We start from the raw sequence: 23866 nt of genomic DNA, 5'->3' as shown, positions 1-23866 counted from the left end.
TTGTGAGAATAAACTCGTTAAATCTCGAGAATAAAGTCGTTGTGTTTCGAGAAAAAAAGTCGAAATGAAATGTAACGTTAGAGAATAAAGCATTTGATCAGTGTTCATTGCATAACCTGATAGAGGACATGGCAGAGTTAGATCACTTAGACAATCTATATTTTTGACTTTCTTTCAGTAACAAAGAATAGAACATTAGGTCTAGGTCGGCTAGGTGTTTTTAGAAGAAAAAATCAGTCCAATTTGCGCGATGTACTCGCTTTTGTCCAACATGAAATTCATGGTGGTTTCGTGGTTTTCCAGGATAGGCTACCATAAGACGCATTATTAAACTTGTTGATCCTCAATGTGTGGAATTTCGACAAAGGAGACGCTTGAGAAGACGCCACTTGCGCTGGCCCAAATACACTCTGGCATATGGAAAGCTATGATAAACTAAAACCGTACAGCATTGCCATTAGATGGTTACAGTCGTTACATTCTGTGGATGGAGGCGTACACAAACAACAACGATTAATAATGTGTCTTATGGTATCCTGGGAAACCACGAAACCTCGATGAGGTTGATATCAGTAGGCTATCCAATGAACACTGATCGAATGCGTTATTCTCTACATTTCATTTCGACTTTTTTTCTCGAAACACAACGACTTTATTCTCGAAATTCAATGAGTTTATTCTCAAGATTGTATTTCGACTTTTTTTCTCGAAATTTAACGAGTTTTTTTCTCGCAACACAACGACTTTATTCTCGATATTTAATGAGTTTATTCTCGAGATTGTATTTCGACTTTTTTTCTCGAAATTTAACGATTTTTTTCTCGCAACACAACGACTTTATTCTCGATATTTAATGAGTTTATTCTCAAGATTTTATTTCGACTTTTTTTCTCGAAATTTAACGAGTTTAATCTCGCATTATAATGACTTTAATCTCGAGATGGTTTTATTTTTTTATTATTGCCTGGCCCTAATCCTCCTCCGTATATATATATATACAGTGTATATATATATATATATATATATATATATATATATATATATATATATATAATATATATATATATATATATATATATATATGATCAATAATCTGTATCCAAAACATAAATCTAACAATACAATTTATATTTGCATAGAAAATGCACGGGTGAACATCAGTTATGTGCCAGAATATGTAACTCAATGTGAATACAGTTTGCTTATCGAGCGAACAGGTCAGTGGATGATGCGGTCAACATGGGACTGCAATATATCCTGCAACACCTGGACAAACTAGAGACTTATGCAAGGATTCTGTTTGTGGACTTCAGCTCAGCCTTCAACACCATCATCCCAGAACTCAAGTTAACCCAGTTCTCTGTTCAAAAGCTCTATTTGTCAGTGGATCACCAGCTTTCTGACAGAGAGACAACAGCTAGTGAGACTGGGGAAATTCACATCCAACACCTGCACAATCAACACTGGCGCCCTCCAGGGATGTGTGCTCTCCTCACTGCTCTTCTCCAATAGCAACGCCAACGACTGCACTGCCAAAGACCATTCTGTCAAACTTTTGAAGTTTGAACTACCATCATCAGCCTCATACACAATGGTGACGAGTCTGCATATAGGCAGGAGGTTCAACAGCTGGCTGTCTGGTGCAGTCATAACAACCTGGAGCTGAACACGCTCAAAACAGCGGAGAGGACTGTGGACTTTAGGAGAAACACCCCAGCACTACAACCACTCATGAACAGCAATGTTGAAGCACTGGAGTCATTCAGGTTCCTGTGCATCGCCATCTCTGAAGTGCAAAAAAAAGGCTGAAGAAGTTCAACCTGCCACAGCGGCTGCTGATGCACTTCTACTCTGCAGTCATTGAGTCTGTCCTCTGCACTTCCATAACTGACTGGTTTGACTCAGCTACAAAATCAGACATCAGAAGACTACAGAGGACAGTCTGGACTGCTGAGAAGAGTATTAGTGCTCTCCTGCCCACCCTCCAAGAACTGCATACATCCAAAGTGAGTAAAAGAGCTGGCAAAATCACTCTGGATCCCTCACATCCAGGCTTCTTCCTCTTTGAACTGTTGCGGTCTGGTCGGCGCTACAGAGCACTGAGCACCAGAACAGCCAGGCACAAGAAAAGTTTCTTTCCCAAGGCAATCTACCTCATGAACAGGAAAATGTTCTTCCCACTCTGCAATGATAAATATGTGCAATATCACTTATATTTATTTGACAATAACTTACCTCTTTTATTTAATTCCCTGTCAATTCTATTCTACTCTGCTGTACATACAGTAAAACCAGCCCGTTCTCATCCTAGGGCGTCATATATTGACGCTTTTGACATTTCGTCTACATCGAACGCACATGGCACCCTTTAGCGTTAATATGAGACGCAGATAGTTATGGGCCAGAAGGCGCCTCCTAGCGGTCTAACCCTAACCCTACCCCAGACCTAAACCTACCCATAACCGAACAAAGCTCTGTGTGTCTCATATTGACGCTAAAGGGTGCCATGTGCGTTCGATGTCGACGAAATGTCAAAAGCATCAGTATATGACGCCCAAGGATGAGAATGCATTGGTAAAACACATGTACATACAAATTTGTCTATTTATGTTTATTTATATATTATATATACATATGTGTATCTTATTCATATATCTTTTTTCTTTATTTTTAATTTTTTATTTTACTATCTGTTTACTGTTGTTGTCTCTGTGTAATTTAGTATTACCATCGTATACTGCTTTTGTTTCAGTCCATATCTTTACAAAAACAGTTTTCACACACTACCGCACAAAGGTTTGGGGTGAATATTACTTTTTAATGTGTTTGAAGTCTCTTCTGCTCACCAAGGATTCATGTATTTGATCAAAATACAGTAAAAACAGTTACAGTGTAAAATATTATCTAAAAAAATGTAAAAAAAAATAAAATTTGCAAAAATATTTTTTATTAGGATTAATGTTAAAAACAGTTGTGCTGCTTAATATTTTTGCATATGAAAACTTAATATATCTTTTCTTCCAAATTCTTTAATGAAATGAAAGTTCAAAAGAACAGAATATATTTTCAAACTTTTGTAACATTATAAATGTCTTTACTGTCACTTTTGATCAATTGAATGTGTCCTTGCTGAAAAAACAAACTGTGAATGGTAGTGTGTTAATAAATGTTCATGCGTTTTTTTTAATGTGCAAGTGTGTCGTTTTGCATTGTTAAAGGGTTAGTTCACCCAAAAATGATAATGATGTCATTAATGACTCACCCTCATGTCGTTCCAAGCCCGTAAGACCTCCGTTCATCTTCGGAACACAGTTTAAGATAGTTTAGATTTAGTCCGAGAGCTTTCTGTTCCTCCATTTAAAATGTCAATCCTAAGTTTATAAAGCGACGAGAATACTTTTTGTGCGCAAAAAGTAAACAAAAATAACGACTTTATTCCACTATTCATTTCCTTCTCTCTGGGCCTCGAGCAATTTCACGTAGTGTTTTTGCGCAGCGCGTCTATGTTGTACGTCACACGTAGGCTCACTATTGGCCGACGCTGGTCATGTGTGATGCGTGTGACGTACAACACAGACGCGCTACGCAAAAACACTACGTGAACTCACTCGAGGCCCAGAGAGAAGGAAATGAATAGTGGAATAAAGTCGTTACTTTTGTTTACTTTTTGGGCACAAAAAGTATTCTCGTCGCTTGATAAACCTGAGATTGAGCCACTGATGTCACATGGACTACTTTGATGATGTCTGTATTGCCTTTCTGGACGTGAACAGTATGCCGTCCATTGACTTTCAATGGAGGAACAGAAAGCTCTCGGACTAAATCTAAAATATCTTAAACTGTGTTCCGAAGATGAACGGAGGTCTTACGGGCTTGGAACGACATGAGGGTGAGTCATTAATGACATCATTTTCATTTTTGGGTGAACTAACCCTTTAACTAAATATATTATTTTTATCAACTAAAATTATGTAATTTCAGTACATGTATAATGGACGTACTGTAATTCACAAGACATTTCCATCAAAAGACAAAAACTAGGACTAGGCCCTAAAACAAAATTAAATGTAAAATGAACAATGATATTAAGATAAGTGTTTTATTGAGTTTAGTGTCTAGTGACTAGTTTTCAATTATCTCTCTGATGAAACTGATAACAGATGTACAGTTGTAGCTTCACCAATAGTACAGTACATCCATACTGATTTCTCTGAATTCAAACACTAATGTCTGGTGCTTGTAATATGAAAAGAAGAAACTACAACTGTGTCAGTTTAACATTCAGCGAAGAGCATTTTATAAATTTGACCCGAGAAATGCATAAAGCGGTACTTGTCATTGGCAAGTTAGACGTGCTGGCAATAAAGTCTTGTTATATCAAAGACAAAACGCCACTTGAGATCGCAGGCATTGAAATGATTCCTCTTTGGTCTGTAAATTGCTCTGATCTCACCAACGCAGTGAATACAGTCTTCAGAAAAAGCACTGGCTTTACAAATATTGACAGGCGTGTTGAGTGTTGTGTTGAGAATCATATAAATAGTCCTTATTCAATGATTCAATAAGCTCAATTTCACCTCCCAAAAAACTGAAGGCCTTTGGGAAATGAGCAATGAGAACATTTCATTTAGATGTCTCACTGAACTGGCATTCATTGTTGTAACTAATGTCTAACCAAATTACAGATTTTCCACTTAATTTAGATGCACTACCCTTCTGATAAATCTCTAATCATCAGTGTCTTTTCATTTGTCTCTTCATTTGTTCTCAAGTGTTTTTCTCTCTCTCCTACCTGATTCTTCATCAGTCTTGTGTTCGTTTTCAGAGTCGGTGAGAGTGAGAACCGAGTGGTCAGGACTGGACAGGCAAGAGCTGCGGCGGGACTTGAGTGGCTGCCCGCTCCACAGCTGGACGGCGCGCTCAGGGGTCATGACCCCCTCAGGGTCTGAGTCGGCGTCGGATCCGGCGCTTAGAGCGTATCTGTCCTGCAGCAGGCTCATATTGGAACAATATACACTGGATGACGGTGGAGGCTCACACATGCCCAGATCAGCCAATGCGAAGCTCCCTGTAATGAGAATACAAGTATTAAATAAAAAAAGAAGAAAATGTGTGTGGCTGCAAGGCATCTCTGACTCCTAAACGAGTTGGATGATTCTGACTAAGAACTGGCTTTGCTAAATTACATAATGACAACACAATCATCATTCTAGCAAGTCTTCATTTTAGTGTGTAAATTAATTTAAGCTCTGTATTGTCCCAGTCATCTTCATTCCGTAAAGCAGTGAAAGGAATGAATTTAAATTATATTAAGGTGGGACAAAGACTACTGGCTGTTTTACAGCTATAAGAACAAACGTATCACTATGCTAACCATTTCAATTCAAAATATAGGAAATGTATGGAATGAAATGTGCGTGCGTGCGTGTGTGCGTGCAAAAATATATATTTTAGTTTTAAATTATATTGTTTTATTTGCATATTTATTTAAACTAATTATTCAATGTATTTATCTATGCCCTTAGAAGAAAAGTTTTTTTAAAATCTTTTAAAAGTTTCAACATGTCCAAACTTGTAGTATATATAAAACAATAGATATATACAACAGATATATGAATTCAGTTCATTTACATATGAATTAATGAGGGAAAGACTATGCATTAATGAGATAAACATTAATAGGACAGGAATATTCATGAATTAGGAAGATCCACAAATATGTGCACTGCATAAAATCACAGCCATTAATGACTTCAAACTAATGACTCACTATTACATTAGAGTGATGCAAAGCAGGAAACCACCAATCTTTAATAATAATTTCATAAGCAGCTAAAAACATTAAGCTGAATGTGCATTGCATCCTACTACTCAGCAGGTTGGAGGAACATTTTGCAAAAACAACCTATTGAACATTTGCATTTTGCTCAAATATGGGGGGAAAGCACAGTCCACATCTACATTTGCACGACACAATATTTAATGAGGGTCGAGTAAACAGAATAGAGGGCACACAATGATTTGAATAGGAGCAGGAGGTGTTGGGGGGTGGAGTCTCATCCTGCACCAAGACATACCTATGCAGTGCATACCTGAAACGTAGTAACCAACGGCAATCGGGGCCAGCTCCACGTAAGCTGTAAGAACAAAATGTCCCTCCATCATCTAATAACATCACCCACAACACAATGCAAAAGTTGCATTGTGCACAACAAACCTGCTCCATATAGCAGAAACTCCCTGGCTGTTTTTATGTGTGGAAAAGTCATGCGGAGCTCTCTGCCTCCCCGCTGTTGTGTGTCTATTCCAAAGGGAAAAATCTTCCAAGGTGTAAATTTGAGATAGTGTCTAACTGAACAGCCAGAAGGCATTCTAGAAAAAAAAATATCCCAGAAGACACACTTTATAAAGAAAAAAAGGCCAAAAACTCAGCCTCCTCCAGCGCCTTGTCTGTTTAGACACAATTTCCCCCTTTTGCTCATACACCCTGGACATTAAAGTGAATATCCTTTTTCACCAGGTGCTAAAATCCGAGAGAGTGGCAAGGTCATTTGTTGAGGGAGGGGTTACCATGGCAACATAGAATTTTTCACATGCCGTCAGGTACAGTGAAGCATTTCGGAAAAAAATCTCTTTTCACTTCAATCATCTCTTTTCAGGCCTCAGACACGCCCTGATTGACAAAGAGTCCTGCTGCGATGGAGATGCAAATGTTAACACAGCCTGCTAAAACTGTGAGATCCCATCAAAACATTACAGGATACAAAAAACAAGATACATGCTGTTTCAAAACCCCAATGATTTGAAATGTTCACATCTTCAGAGCACAGAGCAAAGACAATGGTTTCTCAAGTCCTAAGTGTATGGTGAGAACTATCAGCACATATCAGTTGTTATTGCAGGGTGAACACATGTTTGCTGTTAATATTCAGATAATACAGGTAGATTTGGCTGAACATAATCTGCAGGTAAAAAAAAAGCTAAAAATCAATGAATGGATGGATGGATGGATGCTCTTTTTAGATAACTGGTATCAATCTCAGACAGGTTTGTTAAATAGTTTGCCAGGTCCTATAGGTGAGTGGAAAACATACTTAAAGAAGTTGTTCCATTAAGCAAGTCACAGTTCTCATGCAATATAGGAAGGAAGAAAGATCTTTCTGAAGATGAAAAGCATGAAAAGCATGAAATGGTCTTGCAAAAGACATGAAAACAACTAATATTTTGCTAAAAATGAATAGAGTTTGTTGAAATGTCAAAAGATTTGTAATTTAGAGCACAGAAGAACCCAGTCAGATAAAGGGCCCTATCTTAGACCCGGCACAATGCAGCGCCAAGCGCGACGCAAGTGTTTTTTGCTAGTTTCAGTCCGACGCAGGTATCATTTTCACGTCCTGCGCCACGTTGTTTAAATAGCAAACGCATTTGCGCCTATAGGCGGGTCCACAACGCATGTACACTCTGCTTATTGAACACACAGGGATGCACATACAGAAGCACACAAACATGCCAAATATTTCAAATAAAAGGATTACAATGTAAAAGATTATTTTTGTGTACATATGGAGGAATCCGGCTTGTCCTGTAGATGGTCTGCTTGCGCACTTTTACCTCGCGCACGAGCAGTTCCGTTTGCGCTCTGTAGACAGCTTCAGTCTTTCCACTATCAAATTCCGAATCTGCCATGGCGCGAGCACAACTGGCATTTAAAGGGAATGGGAATTGAGACTCTGATTGGTTTAAACGCACGTAAATCCCAAAACACACCCATTACTCATTATGAGGATAGGGAAAACCCTTTTAGACCATGCGCCTGGTGCGACAACCATTTTTCCTATTGTTAAACTAGCAAAAGTGGATTCGGACATGCCCTAAGTGAATTTGCTGCTTGTGCTTTAGACCATGCGCTTAGATCGTTAAAATAGGTCCCAAAGGCTTATTAAGGAAAGTTTCTGTCAAAGAAATAAATTGTATTAAAAAATAATAAAATAAAGTAAAAACCATGTAGAGCAGCAAACGGGTGAAAAAGAAAGAAAGAAAGAAAGAAAGAAAGAAAGAAAGAAAGAAAGAAAGAAAGAAAGAAAGAAAGAAAGAAAGAAAGAAAGAAAGAAAGAAAGAAAGAAAGAAAGAAAGAAAGAAAGAAAGAAAGAAAGAAAGAAAGAAAGAAAGAAAGAAAGAAAGAAAGAAAGAAAGAAAGAAAGAAAGAAAGAAAGAAAGAAAGAAACCAGCATATGTGGATGGGCCTTTTTCTCATTTCCTGCTGGAGAAACAAATCCTCTCTCACAGAGAAGTCAGACATTCATGGTGTAAATGATGCTTTCTAAAAAGGCTAGAAGGCGGTTCAATGAAGCCTATATTACTTCATAAATGTCAGCCAATTTCAATATATCCTCCGACCTTTCTAAATTCCATCCCTTATGCTTTGGTCTTCGAGCATTATTGTCTATGTTGCACTTCTTTCTTTTTTGTGAAGCCAAGCAGTCACGCTTTCCATCTCCAGAGATCAATACCATCAGGGTACAGAGGATGCAGTCAGCATACCCTGAATAATGTCAGTCCACCTGACTGCACTGTTGGAGAATATAGCTGCTGTGGAAAAGAGAGCTTCCTCCAATTCCTCTAGCCCCAGCGTGGGCCATTTGGGTCATTTTGTTGTGTATTGCTCCGTGCTTGAGCTGACTGTCTAACGGCTGTTTTCTCATCTGGGTCTCTTATTCATGAGAGCTCCTCCGACTCGCTTTCCTCTTTAAATGCATGTGGTGACATTAGAGCATTGCATCCCTTTGCTATGCCACCTTTATTATTAATCCCTCTGCTTTCTTTTGTTTGCCTTTCATTTGCACTGCAACTGTTAAGACAGCAGCTGCTCTGTGTGTGGAATACAGAATGTTCATTGCAGTCAAGAGGAAAAATGTACAGGTATGTGCTCAACAGCACTGGCATGGCGTCAACTATGACAGAACAGGTGAGGCAGTATCTTGTACTTAAAGAGTACTTGAAAGAGTTTGTTCCAGTGTTATTTTAGTATCATTGACATATGATAATAGTGTGTGAGTATATATATATATATATATATATATATATATATATATATATGTATATATATATATGTATATATATATATATGTATATATATATATATGTATATATATATATGTATATATATATATATATATATATATATATATATATATATATATATATATATGTATATATGTATATATATATATATATATATATATATATATGTATATATGTATATATATATATATAGTATATATACACAGGGGTTGGACTGAAGCACTGGCCAATATGATGCTGGAGGTTTCACACCTATATATACCGCAGGCTGATGGCCAATCTTCACTAATATACATTCCATTAGTCAAGTCAAGTCAAGTCACCTTCATTTATATAGCGCTTTTAACAATATAGATTGTTTCAATGCAACTTTACAGTGATAATAGGAAATTACAGTAACAGAGATGGTTTTGGCTCTAGAATAAAGTTATTGTCCAGCTAAGTTAGTTTTGATTGATTTATTCACTTCTGTTGCAAAGATCATTAGTTATTAACTTAGGGGCTGCTAACACAACATCATTCTAACAGAAAACGTGCTCCGGCTGTCATGGTGAATCAAGACGACAGAAGCAGAATGCAAGTAACTCAGGTTTATTGAAGATAACAAGTGAAAGTCCGATGATGAAACAGGTGAAAATCCGATGGTGAGAGAGATGCTGGTGACACAGGGACTGGATGGTCAGCGAGGTCCGTGGTGAAGTGCCGTAACCGTGAAACCCAAGTGAAGACGATATCCGAAGAACAAAGAACAGGAACTGGAACAGGAAACAGGAACGCCGACAATACTGGGATAACAAACGGGAGACATCAACCAACGATCTGACAATGAGAGGAGAATGCGGTGAGGTTTTATAGGAGACTGAATGAGCTGCAGCTGGGGTGATGAATGAGATCAGCTGGATCGCTGATCCTCCGGAATGAGTGCCACGCCCACTCACACACACACACACACACAGAACAACAGTTACACGAGACACGAAGGAAACAATGAATTTATGAACCGTGACAGTACCCCCTCCCCTAAGAACGCCTCCTGGCGTCCCTAGGCTCCCTTACCTGTCGATTGTAATCATCAATAAGGGAGTGATCCAGAATGTCTCTGGCAGGTACCCAACTTCTCGCCTCCGGACCGTAACCTTCCCAGTCCACCAAGTACTGGAATCCGCGTCCCCTCCGCCTCTTGTCCAGAATACGATCTACCGAATAGGTTGGTTCCCCGTCTACGAGACGCGGCGGTGGGGGAACCGGGGCTGGCGGATTAATACGGGAAAAAAACACGGGTTTGATTTTGGATACATGAAACACGGGGTGAATCCTCCTGTACACTGGAGGGAGGTTGAGGCGGACTGCCACCGGACTAATGATCTTGGTGACAGTAAACGGGCCGATAAATTTAGGAGCAAGTTTATTAGAAACGGAGCGGAGCGGAATATTCTTTGTAGAAAGCCACACTTTTTGACCAACGACGTATACGGGAGGCCTAGACCGGTGGCGATCGGCTTTGGCCTTGGTGCGCGCTCCCGCCTGGAGTAGAGTCTCACGGGCTCTAGTCCAGGTGCGACGACACCTCTGGACAAATGCGTGGGCAGAGGGAACCGCGACTTCGGACTCCAGACTAGGAAATATAGGTGGCTGGTAACCTACACTACACTCAAACGGAGATAGGCCCGTAGATGACACTGGTAACGTATTGTGTGCGTACTCCACCATAGACAATTGCTGACTCCACGAGGAAGGATTCTTGGAAACCAAACATCGCAACGTTCTCTCCAAATCTTGGTTGGCTCTCTCAGTTTGTCCATTGCTCTGGGGATGAAACCCTGAGGACAGACTTACAGTCGCCCCTAACAATCTACAAAATTCTCGCCAAAATTTGGACACAAATTGGGGTCCCCTGTCGGAAACCACGTCTGTCGGGAGGCCATGTAAGCGAAAGACGTGATTAACGACAACCAACGCTGTCTCCTTGGCTGTGGGTAATTTGGGCAAGGGGATAAAATGGGTCGCCTTCGAGAACCGGTCCACCACGGTTAAAACTACCGTGTTACCCCGAGAGGGTGGGAGGGCGGTGATAAAATCTAGCGAAATATGGGACCAGGGTCTCGAAGGGACAGGCAGCGGTTGGAGTAACCCATCTGGGGAGCGATTGGAAGTCTTACCAGTGGCGCAAACTGAGCAAGCCAAAACAAAACTGTGAACATCACGAGCCATGAGAGGCCACCAGAATCGTTGCTTGACCAAAAACTTGGTTCGATTAACTCCTGGATGACAAGCCACATTGGAACAATGCCCCCACTGAATAACGTCGGACCGTAATCCCTCCGGTACAAATAAGCGATTCGGTGGGCAACCGACCGGGGGCGTTACCCCTTCTAAGGCTCTCTTGACCTTCGATTCGACCTCCCATACGAGTGTGGAGACAAATAGATTCTCGGGTAAAATGCACTCGGGAGTAGACGGGCGTTCGGAACGATCAAAAATACGCGATAAAGAGTCGGGTTTGATGTTTTTGGAACCCGGGCGGTACGAGAGTGTAAAGTCAAAACGTCCGAAAAAAAGTGCCCACCGAGCCTGCCTGGAGTTCAATCTTTTGGCAGTTCTAATGTATTCCAAATTCTTATGGTCTGTCCAGACGATAAAAGGTACCCCCGACCCTTCTAACCAGTGACGCCATTCTTCCAATGCTAACTTGACCGCCAACAATTCTCTGTTACCAATGTCATAATTGCATTCGGCAGGAGACAAACGATGGGACAAAAACGCGCACGGGTGCATTCTATCGTCTGAGGGAGAACGCTGAGAGATCACAGCACCTACCCCCACCTCTGACGCATCAACCTCCACCACGAACTGACGTGATGGATCAGGGGTAATCAAGATGGGAGCCGAAACAAAGCGACTCTTGAGTTTGGCAAACGCAGCCTTAGCTGCGTCTGACCACCTGAACGTAGTTCTGGGGGAGGTCAAGGCAGTCAGAGGCGAGGCTAGTTGGCTGAAATTGCGAATGAATCGCCGGTAGAAATTGGCGAACCCCAGAAACCGCTGTAGGGCCTTACGGGAATCTGGAGTTGGCCATTCCACCACAGCCTTAACCTTCTCCGGATCCATCCGAATTCCCTCAGCCGACACAATGTACCCTAGAAAAGAAACAGACTGTGCATGAAAATCGCATTTCTCCGCCTTGACAAAAAGCCCATTCTCTAACAACCTCTGGAGCACTCGTCGGACGTGCTGCACGTGTTCCTGGAGAGAAGACGAAAAAATCAATATGTCATCCAGGTAGACATATAGAAACTGGTCGACCATATCTCGCAGCACGTCATTGACGAGTGCTTGGAAGACTGCTGGGGAGTTGGACAGCCCGAAGGGCATGACCAAGTATTCAAAGTGCCCCCTGGGGGTGTTAAAAGCAGTCTTCCACTCATCCCCCTTCCTGATGCGGACCAAATGATAAGCATTACGTAAGTCCAATTTGGTGAAGACGGACGCTCCCTGCAACCTCTCGAAGGCTGAAGACATCAACGGCAAAGGATAAGTATTCTTTACCGTGATGTTGTTCAGCCCTCGGTAATCAATACAAGGTCGCAGAGAACCGTCCTTCTTCCCCACAAAAAAGAACCCCGCCCCCGCTGGAGATGAGGAAGGCTGGATGAACCCGGATGCCAGAGAATCAGAAATATATTTCTCCATGGCCCCCCTCTCTGGAACAGAAAGCGAATATAACTTGCCCTTAGGCGGAGCTTTACCTGGCAGTAAGTCTATTGCACAGTCATAGGGACGATGCGGAGGAAGAGAAGCAGCCCGAGACTTACTGAACACTTCCTTCAGGTCTAGGTACTCCGTGGGCACGTTAGATAAATCCCCTGCCTCCTCCTGAAACACAGAGACAGAAACAGACGGACAAGCAGAGACAAGACAAGACTCGTGACACTTAGTACTCCACTCCAACACCGTGCGCTGCTGCCAGTCTATCTTGGGATTATGTTTGATGAGCCAGGGATGTCCTAAAACTATGGGTGCAAGAGGGGAGTCCAGAATGTAAAATGACAGGGTCTCAATGTGGTTGCCAGATGTGATGAGCGTGACGGGTCCGGTGGTGTGTGAAATGTTGGGTAGATCTTGACCATTGAGTGCGCGGACTTCTATCTTGCGGGTGAGTGGTAATAAGGGGACTTGAAACTTGTGTGCAAACGTACAGTCCATAAAATTACCTTCTGCCCCTGAATCCACCAATGCTTGTCCGTCGTGCTCGTGAGCTGACCACCTCAGTCTTACTGGGAGGAGCGTAGATGTTGGTGAGGTCTTCTCGGCGGAGATCCCACCCGACAGTAGCCTCAGAATTACTGCCGGGCTTGCCCTTTTACCGGACAACCGAACGCAAAGTGACCAGCTGCTCCACAGTAAAGACAAAGTCCTTGGGACCTCCGCCTTTCCTTCTCCTCCCGAGTAAGCCGAGCCCGCCCAACCTGCATGGGCTCGTGATCGTAGACGGGGCTGACCGCATCCCCGCCGCTGGACCGTGGAAGCTCTACTCCTTCCGCCATTCGACCAGGCAATCTTCTCCGCTCCACACGGGATAAACGAGCGTCTACTCGAAGTGCCAGTTCTATAAGTCCGTTTAGAGACGTGGGCAGGTCCAGGGCGTAGATCTCCCTTTGGATGCGGTCAGCCAGCCCATGCAGGAACATGTCCCACTGCGCCTCCTCGTTCCAATGACACTCTACCGCCAAAGTACGAAATTCAATTGAATAGTCAGAAACTGACCTCTCTCCTTGTCTTAGCTCAGCTAGGATGCGAGCCGCCTCTCTCCCGGAGCTGGCGCGGTCGAAGACCCTCTTCATTTCGGCGGAGAGTGTCTGGAACGAGGTGCAGCATGGGTCTTGATTCTCCCACACCGCCGTTCCCCAGAGTGCTGCCTTCCCAGTCAGGAGAGTCAAAACGAAAGCCACCTTGGCTGACTCATTGGCGAAGGTTCTCGGCTGCAGGGAAAAATGCATCGAACAGCGAGTCAAAAACGCTCTGCAAAAGCTTGGCTCACCTGCATAGGCCTCAGGTATAGGAAGGCGCGGCTCCGACTGGGAGGTGTTCTCCGGTGGTGTGGGGGGAACGGGCGGTGTGGGTGGCGCAGTGGGATTACGCAAGGTCTGAATTTGCTGGGTGAGCTCGGACACCTGTGTCACCAGCGCTTGAACTGCCCGAGCTGTGTCGTTGAGGTTTTTCTCTTGGTGATCCATGCGTTGTATACTGGTGCTGACAAAGGTTTCCAGAGATGAAGGATTACTTGCTGCTTCCATAGCGTGGTCAGATCGTTCTGTCATGGTGAATCAAGACGACAGAAGCAGAATGCAAGTAACTCAGGTTTATTGAAGATAACAAGTGAAAGTCCGATGATGAAACAGGTGAAAATCCGATGGTGAGAGAGATGCTGGTGACACAGGGACTGGATGGTCAGCGAGGTCCGTGGTGAAGTGCCGTAACCGTGAAACCCAAGTGAAGACGATATCCGAAGAACAAAGAACAGGAACTGGAACAGGAAACAGGAACGCCGACAATACTGGGATAACAAACGGGAGACATCAACCAACGATCTGACAATGAGAGGAGAATGCGGTGAGGTTTTATAGGAGACTGAATGAGCTGCAGCTGGGGTGATGAATGAGATCAGCTGGATCGCTGATCCTCCGGAATGAGTGCCACGCCCACTCACACACACACACACACAGAACAACAGTTACACGAGACACGAAGGAAACAATGAATTTATGAACCGTGACACCGGCCCGCTCACCCGCACAAAACAGTGCCTGGTGGCTACAAACCCTGTGTGTGTGCGCAGGCGTGTAGTCCTTCTTTACAAACCCTCAACAAACTGCTTGTCTGGCCTTAAAAAATTATAATAAAGAATTATTTATTGTTTCCACGTAGCCACGTGAACAGGAATTATCCCGACTATGTTTTAAAGTAAGGGCAGAGTGTGAAGGTTAAATAAGCAGAGCAATAGCACAGCTGTACGTAATATATTGCAATCCACACAACATAATGGGAGACATTTCAGAGTTCAAAAGAGGACAAATTGTTGGTGTACATCTCACTGGCTCATCTGTGACCAGGACAGCAAGTCTTTGTGGTGTATCGAGAGCTATGGTTGTGTATTGAGAGCTATGGAATCCAGGGTAATGTCAGCATGCCACCACGTAGGACGAACCACATCCAACAGTAACTGTCGACGCAAGAGGAAGGTGTCTGGAAGGGTCCAGGTACTAACTTGAATTGTATCCAAAAAACATAAAACCACAGCTGCCCAACTCACTGCAGAATTAAATGTGCACCTCGACTCTCCTGTTTCCAGAAAAAATGGTCATCAGGAGCTCTACAGAGTCAATAATCATGGTTGGGCTGCAAAGGCAAAACTTTGGTCACTTGTTCCAATGCCAAATGTCAGTTTCATTGGTACCAACAGTGCAAATCTTGGACTGTGGACAATGTGAAACATGTATTGTTCTCTGATGAGTCCACCTTCACTGTCTTTCCCACATCCATGGGAGTTATGGTGTGGAGAAGCCCTAAAGAGGCTTAACACCAGGACTGTCGCTGCCCAGAGTGAAGCACAGGGGTGGATCAGTGATGGTTTGGGCTGCAATATCATGGCATTCCCTACTGTGCTTGATGGGCGCGTCACTGCCAAGGACTACCGAACCATTCTGCAGGACCATGTGCACTTAATGGTTCAAACATTGTATCCTGAAGGGGGTGCTGCGGATCAGCATTATAATGCACCAATACACACAGCAAGACTTGTGACAGAATGGTTTCATGGACATGAAAGTGAAGTTGAACATCTCCCATGGCCTGCACAGTCAACGGATCTAAATATTTTTGAGCCACTTTGGGGTATTTTGGACGAGCAAGTCAGAAAACGTTTCCCTCCAACAGCATCACAAGAGGAATGGCTCAGAATCCCTCTGGCCACTGTAAAGGACTTGTATCTGTCATTCCCAAGACAGACTGATGCTGTATTGGCCACAAAAGGAGGCCCTACACAATACTAAGAAATTATTATTTTATGTGGCGAGCAGGACGAGGCGGAGGGCCGTGAGAGAGCGACGCGAGTATCTCTCACGTAGGAGCGGAAGCATAAAAGGAGGAGCGACTACAGTGAAGATCGAGAGAAGCCAGGCCTGGATTTTAATTGATGTTTATGTTTTTTTTTTTTTTATGTGACAGCAGTCGTCCGTGAGGGGCTGCTGTCTTTTACTTTCGTTTTGTATTTGTTTTATTTTTGGTATTAAAATGTGTTGAATATTCGCCGGTTTCCGCCTCCTTCTTCCCACAATAACGAACTTCGTTACATTATAATTATTAATATGTGGTCTAAAACCAAGTGTTTCAGTTTCATTGTCCAAAATTGGATTTTTAAGCATCACCTTTAGATGCTTTGCATCAGGTTTGACATTACTCCAAAGACAAGGGTCTCAAAACTACCACATCGTTAGTTTAAAAAAAACTAAAAGAGGGCAAAAAAAGAAAAAAAAAAGAAGAAAAAAACTTGCATTTACATGCATGAAGAAAATCAGGCTTTCAAGAGGCTTATTTTAGACAGGTTTATAAAGCACCATTTTTTCTTCATAAAAGAGCCAATTTTGATTGCCAGGCTAATTTGCAAGACTTATGAACCCCTGGATACTTGCATTAGAGCCCATTAGGGTCTGGAGGGGAGGGGGAAATTAGGGTTCACTCCACTGGCTTGCCATTTGCCTTGTGCAAATGAGCCAACTTAAAAACTCAGAGAGTCCAGGTGCTTGGTGTGACTAAGAGTCTAATAGGCCACCTTGAGTGCAAGGAGAACAGCAAAATGTCAATGCCCTTTTCTCTGGAAATTTTTTCCTTTTCTTTCACTGAACAGCACATTTAGAACTTTTAATCATCATAAGCTATAGAGGGAACTTAAAAAAAAATACATAAAAAATGCTCATTTCAAATATGACTTACTTTCGAGATTCGGGCAAAGACACAGCCATTTTCTAACCGTATACATACTGGGAACTATATTCTCAGAAGGCGAAGCACTGCTACTTCTGCGGAGTGATTTACTCCAACTCTGAGCGAACTCTCTGCTCCTCACCACGGGGGCTTCTCAGGTGCTGCGAGCAAATCACTCCGCCCAAGTAGCAGTGCTTCGCCTTCTGAGAATATAGTTCCCTGTATGTATATGGTTAGAAGATGGCTGTGTCTCATGTGACCTTGTTATTTGTACACGCTGTGACTATACAAATCACAACATGTAAATAGGAAAATGTTGGCATTATTTTGTCACTTATTGGGAACAGTATGCTAGCTGGAGCCGTTTACCTCCAGTCTTTGTGCTAAGCTAGGCTAGCGGTGGGTGCGTTACGGCACACACAGAGATGAAAAGGGTATGTATGGACTTATCTAACTCTGGGGGATACAGTGAATAAGCTAAAGTCCCAAAAAGTCAGCGTGTTCATTTAAGTCTCCCCCCAGCTAAAAGAACATTTCTGAAACATGTCAGAATGAAGAATAAAACAAATCCTTTTTATACATAAAATGTTAAACTCTAAACCAAGGACAACACTGACCTTGGTGATAGTAAAGACCAATACTAAGTCTCCGAAAGATGGGCTGAGAAGAGGTGAGATGCTCCCTGGCATAGTTTGTAGCAGATCCTTGAGCCCATGCTTCAATAGATAACCATATCAAAGCCACACACTGTGAGGGGCAAGATAAATAGCAGGACTTTGAAACAAGAAAAAAAGAGGTATTTTTCTTATCCCTATAAAAGATCCGTGTTGGGTCTCCTTCAAATGTAAAAAAAGAAAAAAAAAAAAAGATTATCACAAGATCAGCATTCAAGGTTAAAATCTATTATGTTGGTAAGAGATATCCTACATCCACAGGGTATTCCAAGCATTTGTCACTTATGCTGTGTAGATGATCGACACGAACAAGATGATGAAGAGGAAAGTCTCTTTAATTAATCCACAGTCATAAATCCAAAACGGAGAGAGAGCTACTCACACACACGTAACGTAGACAATACCCAACAATGAACACAAACAGAACTGAACTTAAGTACACGTGCTAACGAGGTAGATAATGAGTGCACAGCTGAACATAATGAGTGACCAAGACAACAAATGACTCAGACAGAAGGTGGTGAAACACAAAAAGTCCAAACTAACAGAACCGTGACAGCATTTCACTAAAAAAAAGATAACCCTGTAGCAATTAAAGAACATGTATTGTAAACATTTATTAAATTTATACCACATTGTTTTCATTCTAATGTTGTGTTGTGGCCAGGTTTGATGAATTAGAAAATTCATCTTTTCATAATTCATGTCTTTCCCAGGATTTAGTTTTCAGTTCACTGATTCATTTGTGTCTAATTGTTTGCCTTGCCCCGAATGTAGCTCTAAAGGTCCAAACCAGCTAACAAAATGTCTGGGTAACTTTATAGGGTCCAATTCTCACTATTAACTAACTACGACTTTTGCCTCAATAAACTCCTAATTAGTGCTTATTTAATAGTTAGTAAGGTAGATGTTAAGTTTAGGTATTGGATTGGAATTGGTTAAGGGATGTAGAATATGGTCATGCAGAATAAGGCAGTAATATGTACTAATAAATAGCCAATATCCTAGTAATAAGCATGCTAGTAAGCAACTAGTTAATAGTGAGAATTGGACACCAAACTAAAGTTTGACCTATTTATGGGTTCTCAGATTTAGAGAGCATCCATCTATCTATTACCATTTCAGTCGTATCTGACTCTTGGTGATTCTTGGTGAGACTGTCCATGAATTTTCTTGGCAATGATTTTTTACAGGGTAGGTTGCCAGTCTTTTCCAAAACCTCCCCATTACATGGATTAGGACTCATACATACAAGCATTCACAACTACTGACAATTTAGTGTCTCCATTTAAACCATACTGCATGTTTTTGGATTGTGGGGCAAACCGGACCTGCTGTGAGGCGACAGTGCTATCTACTGAGCCTCTTAGAGAGCATATGGCTGACTAAATAATATTTAAGATCTTACAGAATGGTACAGTATTACTCCTGCATTTAAAGTCAAGTCAAGTCAAGTCAACTTTATTTATATAGCGCTTTTCACAATACAGATTGTATCAAAGCAGCTTCACAGTATTAAATAAAATAGTACATCAGTGTTTGTTTCTAGTGTAAAACGTCCACGTTTGGTAATGCTCATCAATAGTATTGTTGATTGATTAATTAAATTAAGTATCCCCAACTGAGCAAGCCAAAGGCAACAGTGGCAAGGAACCGAAAAACTCCATCAGGTGACCTAAATAATTTAATTGACATTTAAAGTCATAATGTATATAAATGGTGAATAGCTGTAATGTTTACACATTCAAACATGTCTCGTTTCTCGAGAACACCATGGAATATAATCCAACAGACACATGCAGTGACATGCAAACAATAAATTATGCTGTCAAATAATTGTTACAAAAGATACCGCCTGCAGAAAAGAAGAACAGAAGAGTAATTAAAACTACTTCTGTCAAATTAAATGTTAACATGATATTTAAGTGCACCATTAAGACCTCTTTTTTGTTCTTACAGTCTAAAGTACAACCAGGCAAAAACAATTTTGCCAGAACTCAGCAACAAAAAAGCATAAATATGTAAAATGGTTTGGGGCGAATTCAATAACCTGCTAGACACACACACACACACACACAAACAAACACACACACACACACACACACACACACACACACACACACACACACACACACACACACACACACACACACAATCTAAAGTGACATTCGCCCAGGAGTAACCTGAGGCTAAGCACATTCCTAAAAAGCACAAAGGATTGCCCTTTGTGTGATTTGAACCAACAACACTGAAGTTTCCAGATCTTTCACCATTTGGTCTGCAAGGTGCACTTACAATGTCATACATTAGTTTGATGCAGTTTTAAATCAACATGAATTACTGTTCGCAATTTTTCTTTACCTTACTGTGATGTATTTTGAGTGAAATGAACTATTGTAGGCCGGCACTTGATTAAATGGTGAAAAGTGGGTATTAAGGTGTGACTAAATTCAGTCATTTCAAAAGGAAACCAGACAATTTTGCCTGAGAGCAAAATATTTTCCCACTCAAATTTTGAAATGGGATAAAGTTTGTCACACAGATTCATCGTGTTGACCAACACAAGGCAGCTTGGTTCGAATGTGACTTCCGCATAACAACAATATATTGTTGTGACTTCCCACATAGATATTTTTAACCCACACAATTTTGTTAAAATTTTATATACCAGATTGGAGCCAAAGTGAATGCTAAAACTGTGCCTAGCTTTTGGTTAACGTTATCTAATAGCCCACGTTCTAATTAAATGACTTAAGTAAAAAGGCAAATTTGCTTCAGAGAAAGATCAAGTGATTACATTTCCATTAAAAAAAAAATACAAAAAGCAACATATTTGCTTCGAAATAACATTTTAAACTGCACGGTTGAATCATTCAGAATTCATGTTGACATAATTCTACCAAAGATTGCATTGCATTGACCATATAGAGAGTGAGAGAGTGAAGAGGAAGAGAATAAATGCGAAACAGAGAAAGAAAGATGAAATGGCATCACAGAATGGAAGGTAGAAAAAGAAGTATGCTCATATAAATACAATAGATTGTGCTCAAGGTCAACATCTCCATGAATGGAAAAACCACCGCAGACATCAAAAGCTACTGTATGCCAATGAGACAGTTCTGTTTAGGTGTTCGTACACCAGCTATCTTATTTTCACCATTCCCAGTGCATTCTCATTCTTATTCCACTTCAGCACTCCCATCAATATTACATCTCAAGCACTGCCCATTACACACCACTCTCTAGCAGAGGCCTAATGTTCCTCTTCAACATGGAAATGATCTCCAATTGAGATGGAGACTCACCTGGACCCCCACAATATTTCAAAGTTCCTCTAAAAGGCGGTGGGTGTAGGAATACGTTAGATCGGCATTAAAACATAATCTGCTTTTCATTGTCAGTTAAAGACCATGAGTGTTGCTATACTATCGCAAGCTCCCTGTCGGCTTTGATGGCCGCTGGCTGTAATATGGATGAAAATCCTATCAAGAGCTTGTTAAACTACCTACCTTTACTCCAAACAAATCGAAAGCCTGAAAGCAACGCAGTCACATTGGTATTGATCTTGAGCGACAAGTCCATATGATGCAGATCTAAAATTAGCCATCATGTGGGAGAGCAAGTTTCAAAATGGAAAAGTACAGACTAGATATTCCTTTTAGTATAGTGAGTTTTAGGCATTGCAGTTTACACCCAGAATTAAAGGAATAGTTTGCCAAAAATGAAAGAAATGTCACTATTTAATTAACCTCATGTCAGTCCAGCCCTGTACATGAAAAATAAAAATAAAATGTTTTAAATAAGCTTAATGTAGCTCTTACATCTATGTAGCTAGGTAGGTAATCAAGTTAAGCTGGAGCTAATCAAGCAATAAAATAAAATAAAAAAAACATCATAAAAGTACTACAATTGCAAGTTTTTTAAAGCCATATTTTCATGATCTCTGCCTGTGTTCCCCTTGTCTTGTGTGTACTTTTATGTTGCTTCCTGTTCTTCACCATGTTTTGTAGTTCTTTTTATTCATACCACAGTGTTTCTTGAGTTCTTGGTCGAGTCTTGTCCTGGCTATATGTTTGGTGTGCTCATACTATCTCTGTGTTGGATTGTTATTATGTTTATTCTGTCATTAAACTAATAATTATTATAATTTATACCATGGTCTGGGTGAATACTCGATTCTGATTGGCTGCAGGGTGTCCGTTAAAAAGTGATAATGGACACCTAGGAAAGGCGTCCCGTCAATTTGCCTGATGACAGTTCTAGATGATTGCGCTGGCTCAAACTCACTGATCAACTGCTGCGGTCGGGTCGCTGTGGCCACGTTGCTTGGCAACGCCTGTATACGGGAGATATTAAATAGTGCGCTCGACTTAATAAATAAAAACCCTCACGATTTTTACTCTAAAACATATTAAAGTATTATTAATTGATTAAATATTTCTTTATTTCGTAAGTAACCATGGTATAAGCGGGTTAATGCCCTTCGAGGTGTCCATTATCAGGTTTTAATGGACTTAATGGACTTTAATGGACGACGCTGCGCGTCGGACGGTTCACGCCTCGCCGTCGTCCATTAAAACCTGATAATGGACACCTCGTCGGGCATTAACCCTTACATAATATAATATAATATAATATAATATAATATAATATAATATAATATAATATAATATAATATAATATAATATAATATAATATAATATAATATAATATAATATAATATAATATAATATAATATAATATAATATAATATAATATATTTGTTATGAATATGAAAATGAACTATGCTTTCTTAAAGGGTCAGTTCGCCTAAAAATTAAATTTATGTCAGTAATTACTCACCCTCATGTTGTTCCAACCCCGTAAGAACCTACTCAGTTCTAGTGCATGCGTCGTAGCACTCTCGTGAACTCATGTTAGAGGCCCACACGGAAGTTATTTTTTGGGGGGTTTTGCGCACAAAAAGTATTCTCGTCGCTTGATAAACTTAAGGTTAAGTGTACTCTGTAGTCACCTGGACTATTTTAACGATGTCTTTACTGACTTTTCTGGGCCGGTAGAATTAAATAACATAGAAGCCTATGAAGGAGTGAGACAGCCCTCAGATTTCATAAAAAATATCTTAATTTGTGTTCCGAAGATGAACGAAAGTCTTACGGGGTTGGAACAACATGAGGGTGAGTAATTACTGACAGAATTTTAATTTTTGGGTGAACTAAGTTTTTTTTTGTAGTGAAATGGTTATTTAGAAACAAAACTGTCATTAAAATTCCGGTCACATTTATTTTACTGTGACATTGTTACAGTGCAATTACAAAAAGGACTGGTTCACACCGGACGCTGAAGCGACGCGGAACTGAAAATCACACGCGGTCCGGCGCCTGCCTGTTCACACCAGACGCGTATTCTCCGCGGCGGTCGACAAGCGCTTCTGCTCAGTTGTTGTTTATTCAGAGCTATTTTTTACATCATGGGTAAGTAAATAACCTCATAAAATGAATACACCATGTTTCTGTAACCAAGAAGTTTGTACACTTCTTTTATTAATCCGTTGTCGAGACACACACGCAGCCAGAGAGAGAATATGGTAGACAGTAGTAGTGTAGATATACCGTTGAAATATACATCCTCTCTTCAAATTTATTAAATCTATTTTGTTGTGTTTTTTCTGTTTGTTTTCATCTTTCTAGTCTGTTTAGATACACAAATATGATCGCATTTGTCACTCGCGGTATTTTTATTTTTGAAAATTGCTTATATTTTGACAATTGACCGGATTGTCTCGTGTTTCTTGGTGTGACTTCCTGCCGGAATTGACGCGGATCACTCGCGGCTCGCGCAAAAAATAGACCAGACGCCGAAACTGGCGCTTCACGGCTCCCGCTCCGCGTCTGGTGTGAACGACACCATAGGTTAACATGGTCGCCGAAAGGAAGCGGCCTCCGTTCCGCGCCGCTTAGGCGTCCGGTGTGAACCAGGCGTAATTGTCACGATATACCAGGACAGGAAACCAGAATACCATTTAAACTTAGACTTTATTTATACACGTGTGCAACCCTAAGAATCCCTGGAGGCAACTGAAGGTCAAACTCAAAAGGCAATGAACTTAGAGTCTCTTGGAATACTAGAAC

The 23866-nt window shown here is 41.1% G+C and overlaps 1 protein-coding gene across 1 annotated transcript in view; it reads right to left on the bottom strand.

The window, feature by feature from the left end:
* The window catches only part of tenm2b (teneurin transmembrane protein 2b), a gene marked incomplete at both ends in the record, with an annotated part of 221512 nt that overhangs the window by 192951 nt on the left and 4695 nt on the right, over positions 1 to 23866 (bottom strand). Inside the window, one exon of the mRNA XM_081391712.1 lies at positions 4793 to 5068. Coding sequence (XP_081247838.1) covers positions 4793 to 5068 — 276 coding nt within the window. The remainder of the gene's footprint in view (positions 1 to 4792; positions 5069 to 23866) is intronic.

This window comes from Scardinius erythrophthalmus (genome assembly GCF_964197995.2).
Source record: "Scardinius erythrophthalmus genome assembly, chromosome: 17".
NCBI classification, from domain to species: domain Eukaryota; kingdom Metazoa; phylum Chordata; class Actinopteri; order Cypriniformes; family Leuciscidae; genus Scardinius; species Scardinius erythrophthalmus.
Note: the sequence above shows the minus strand (reverse complement) of the source record. Positions and strands in the feature narration are given on the sequence as shown.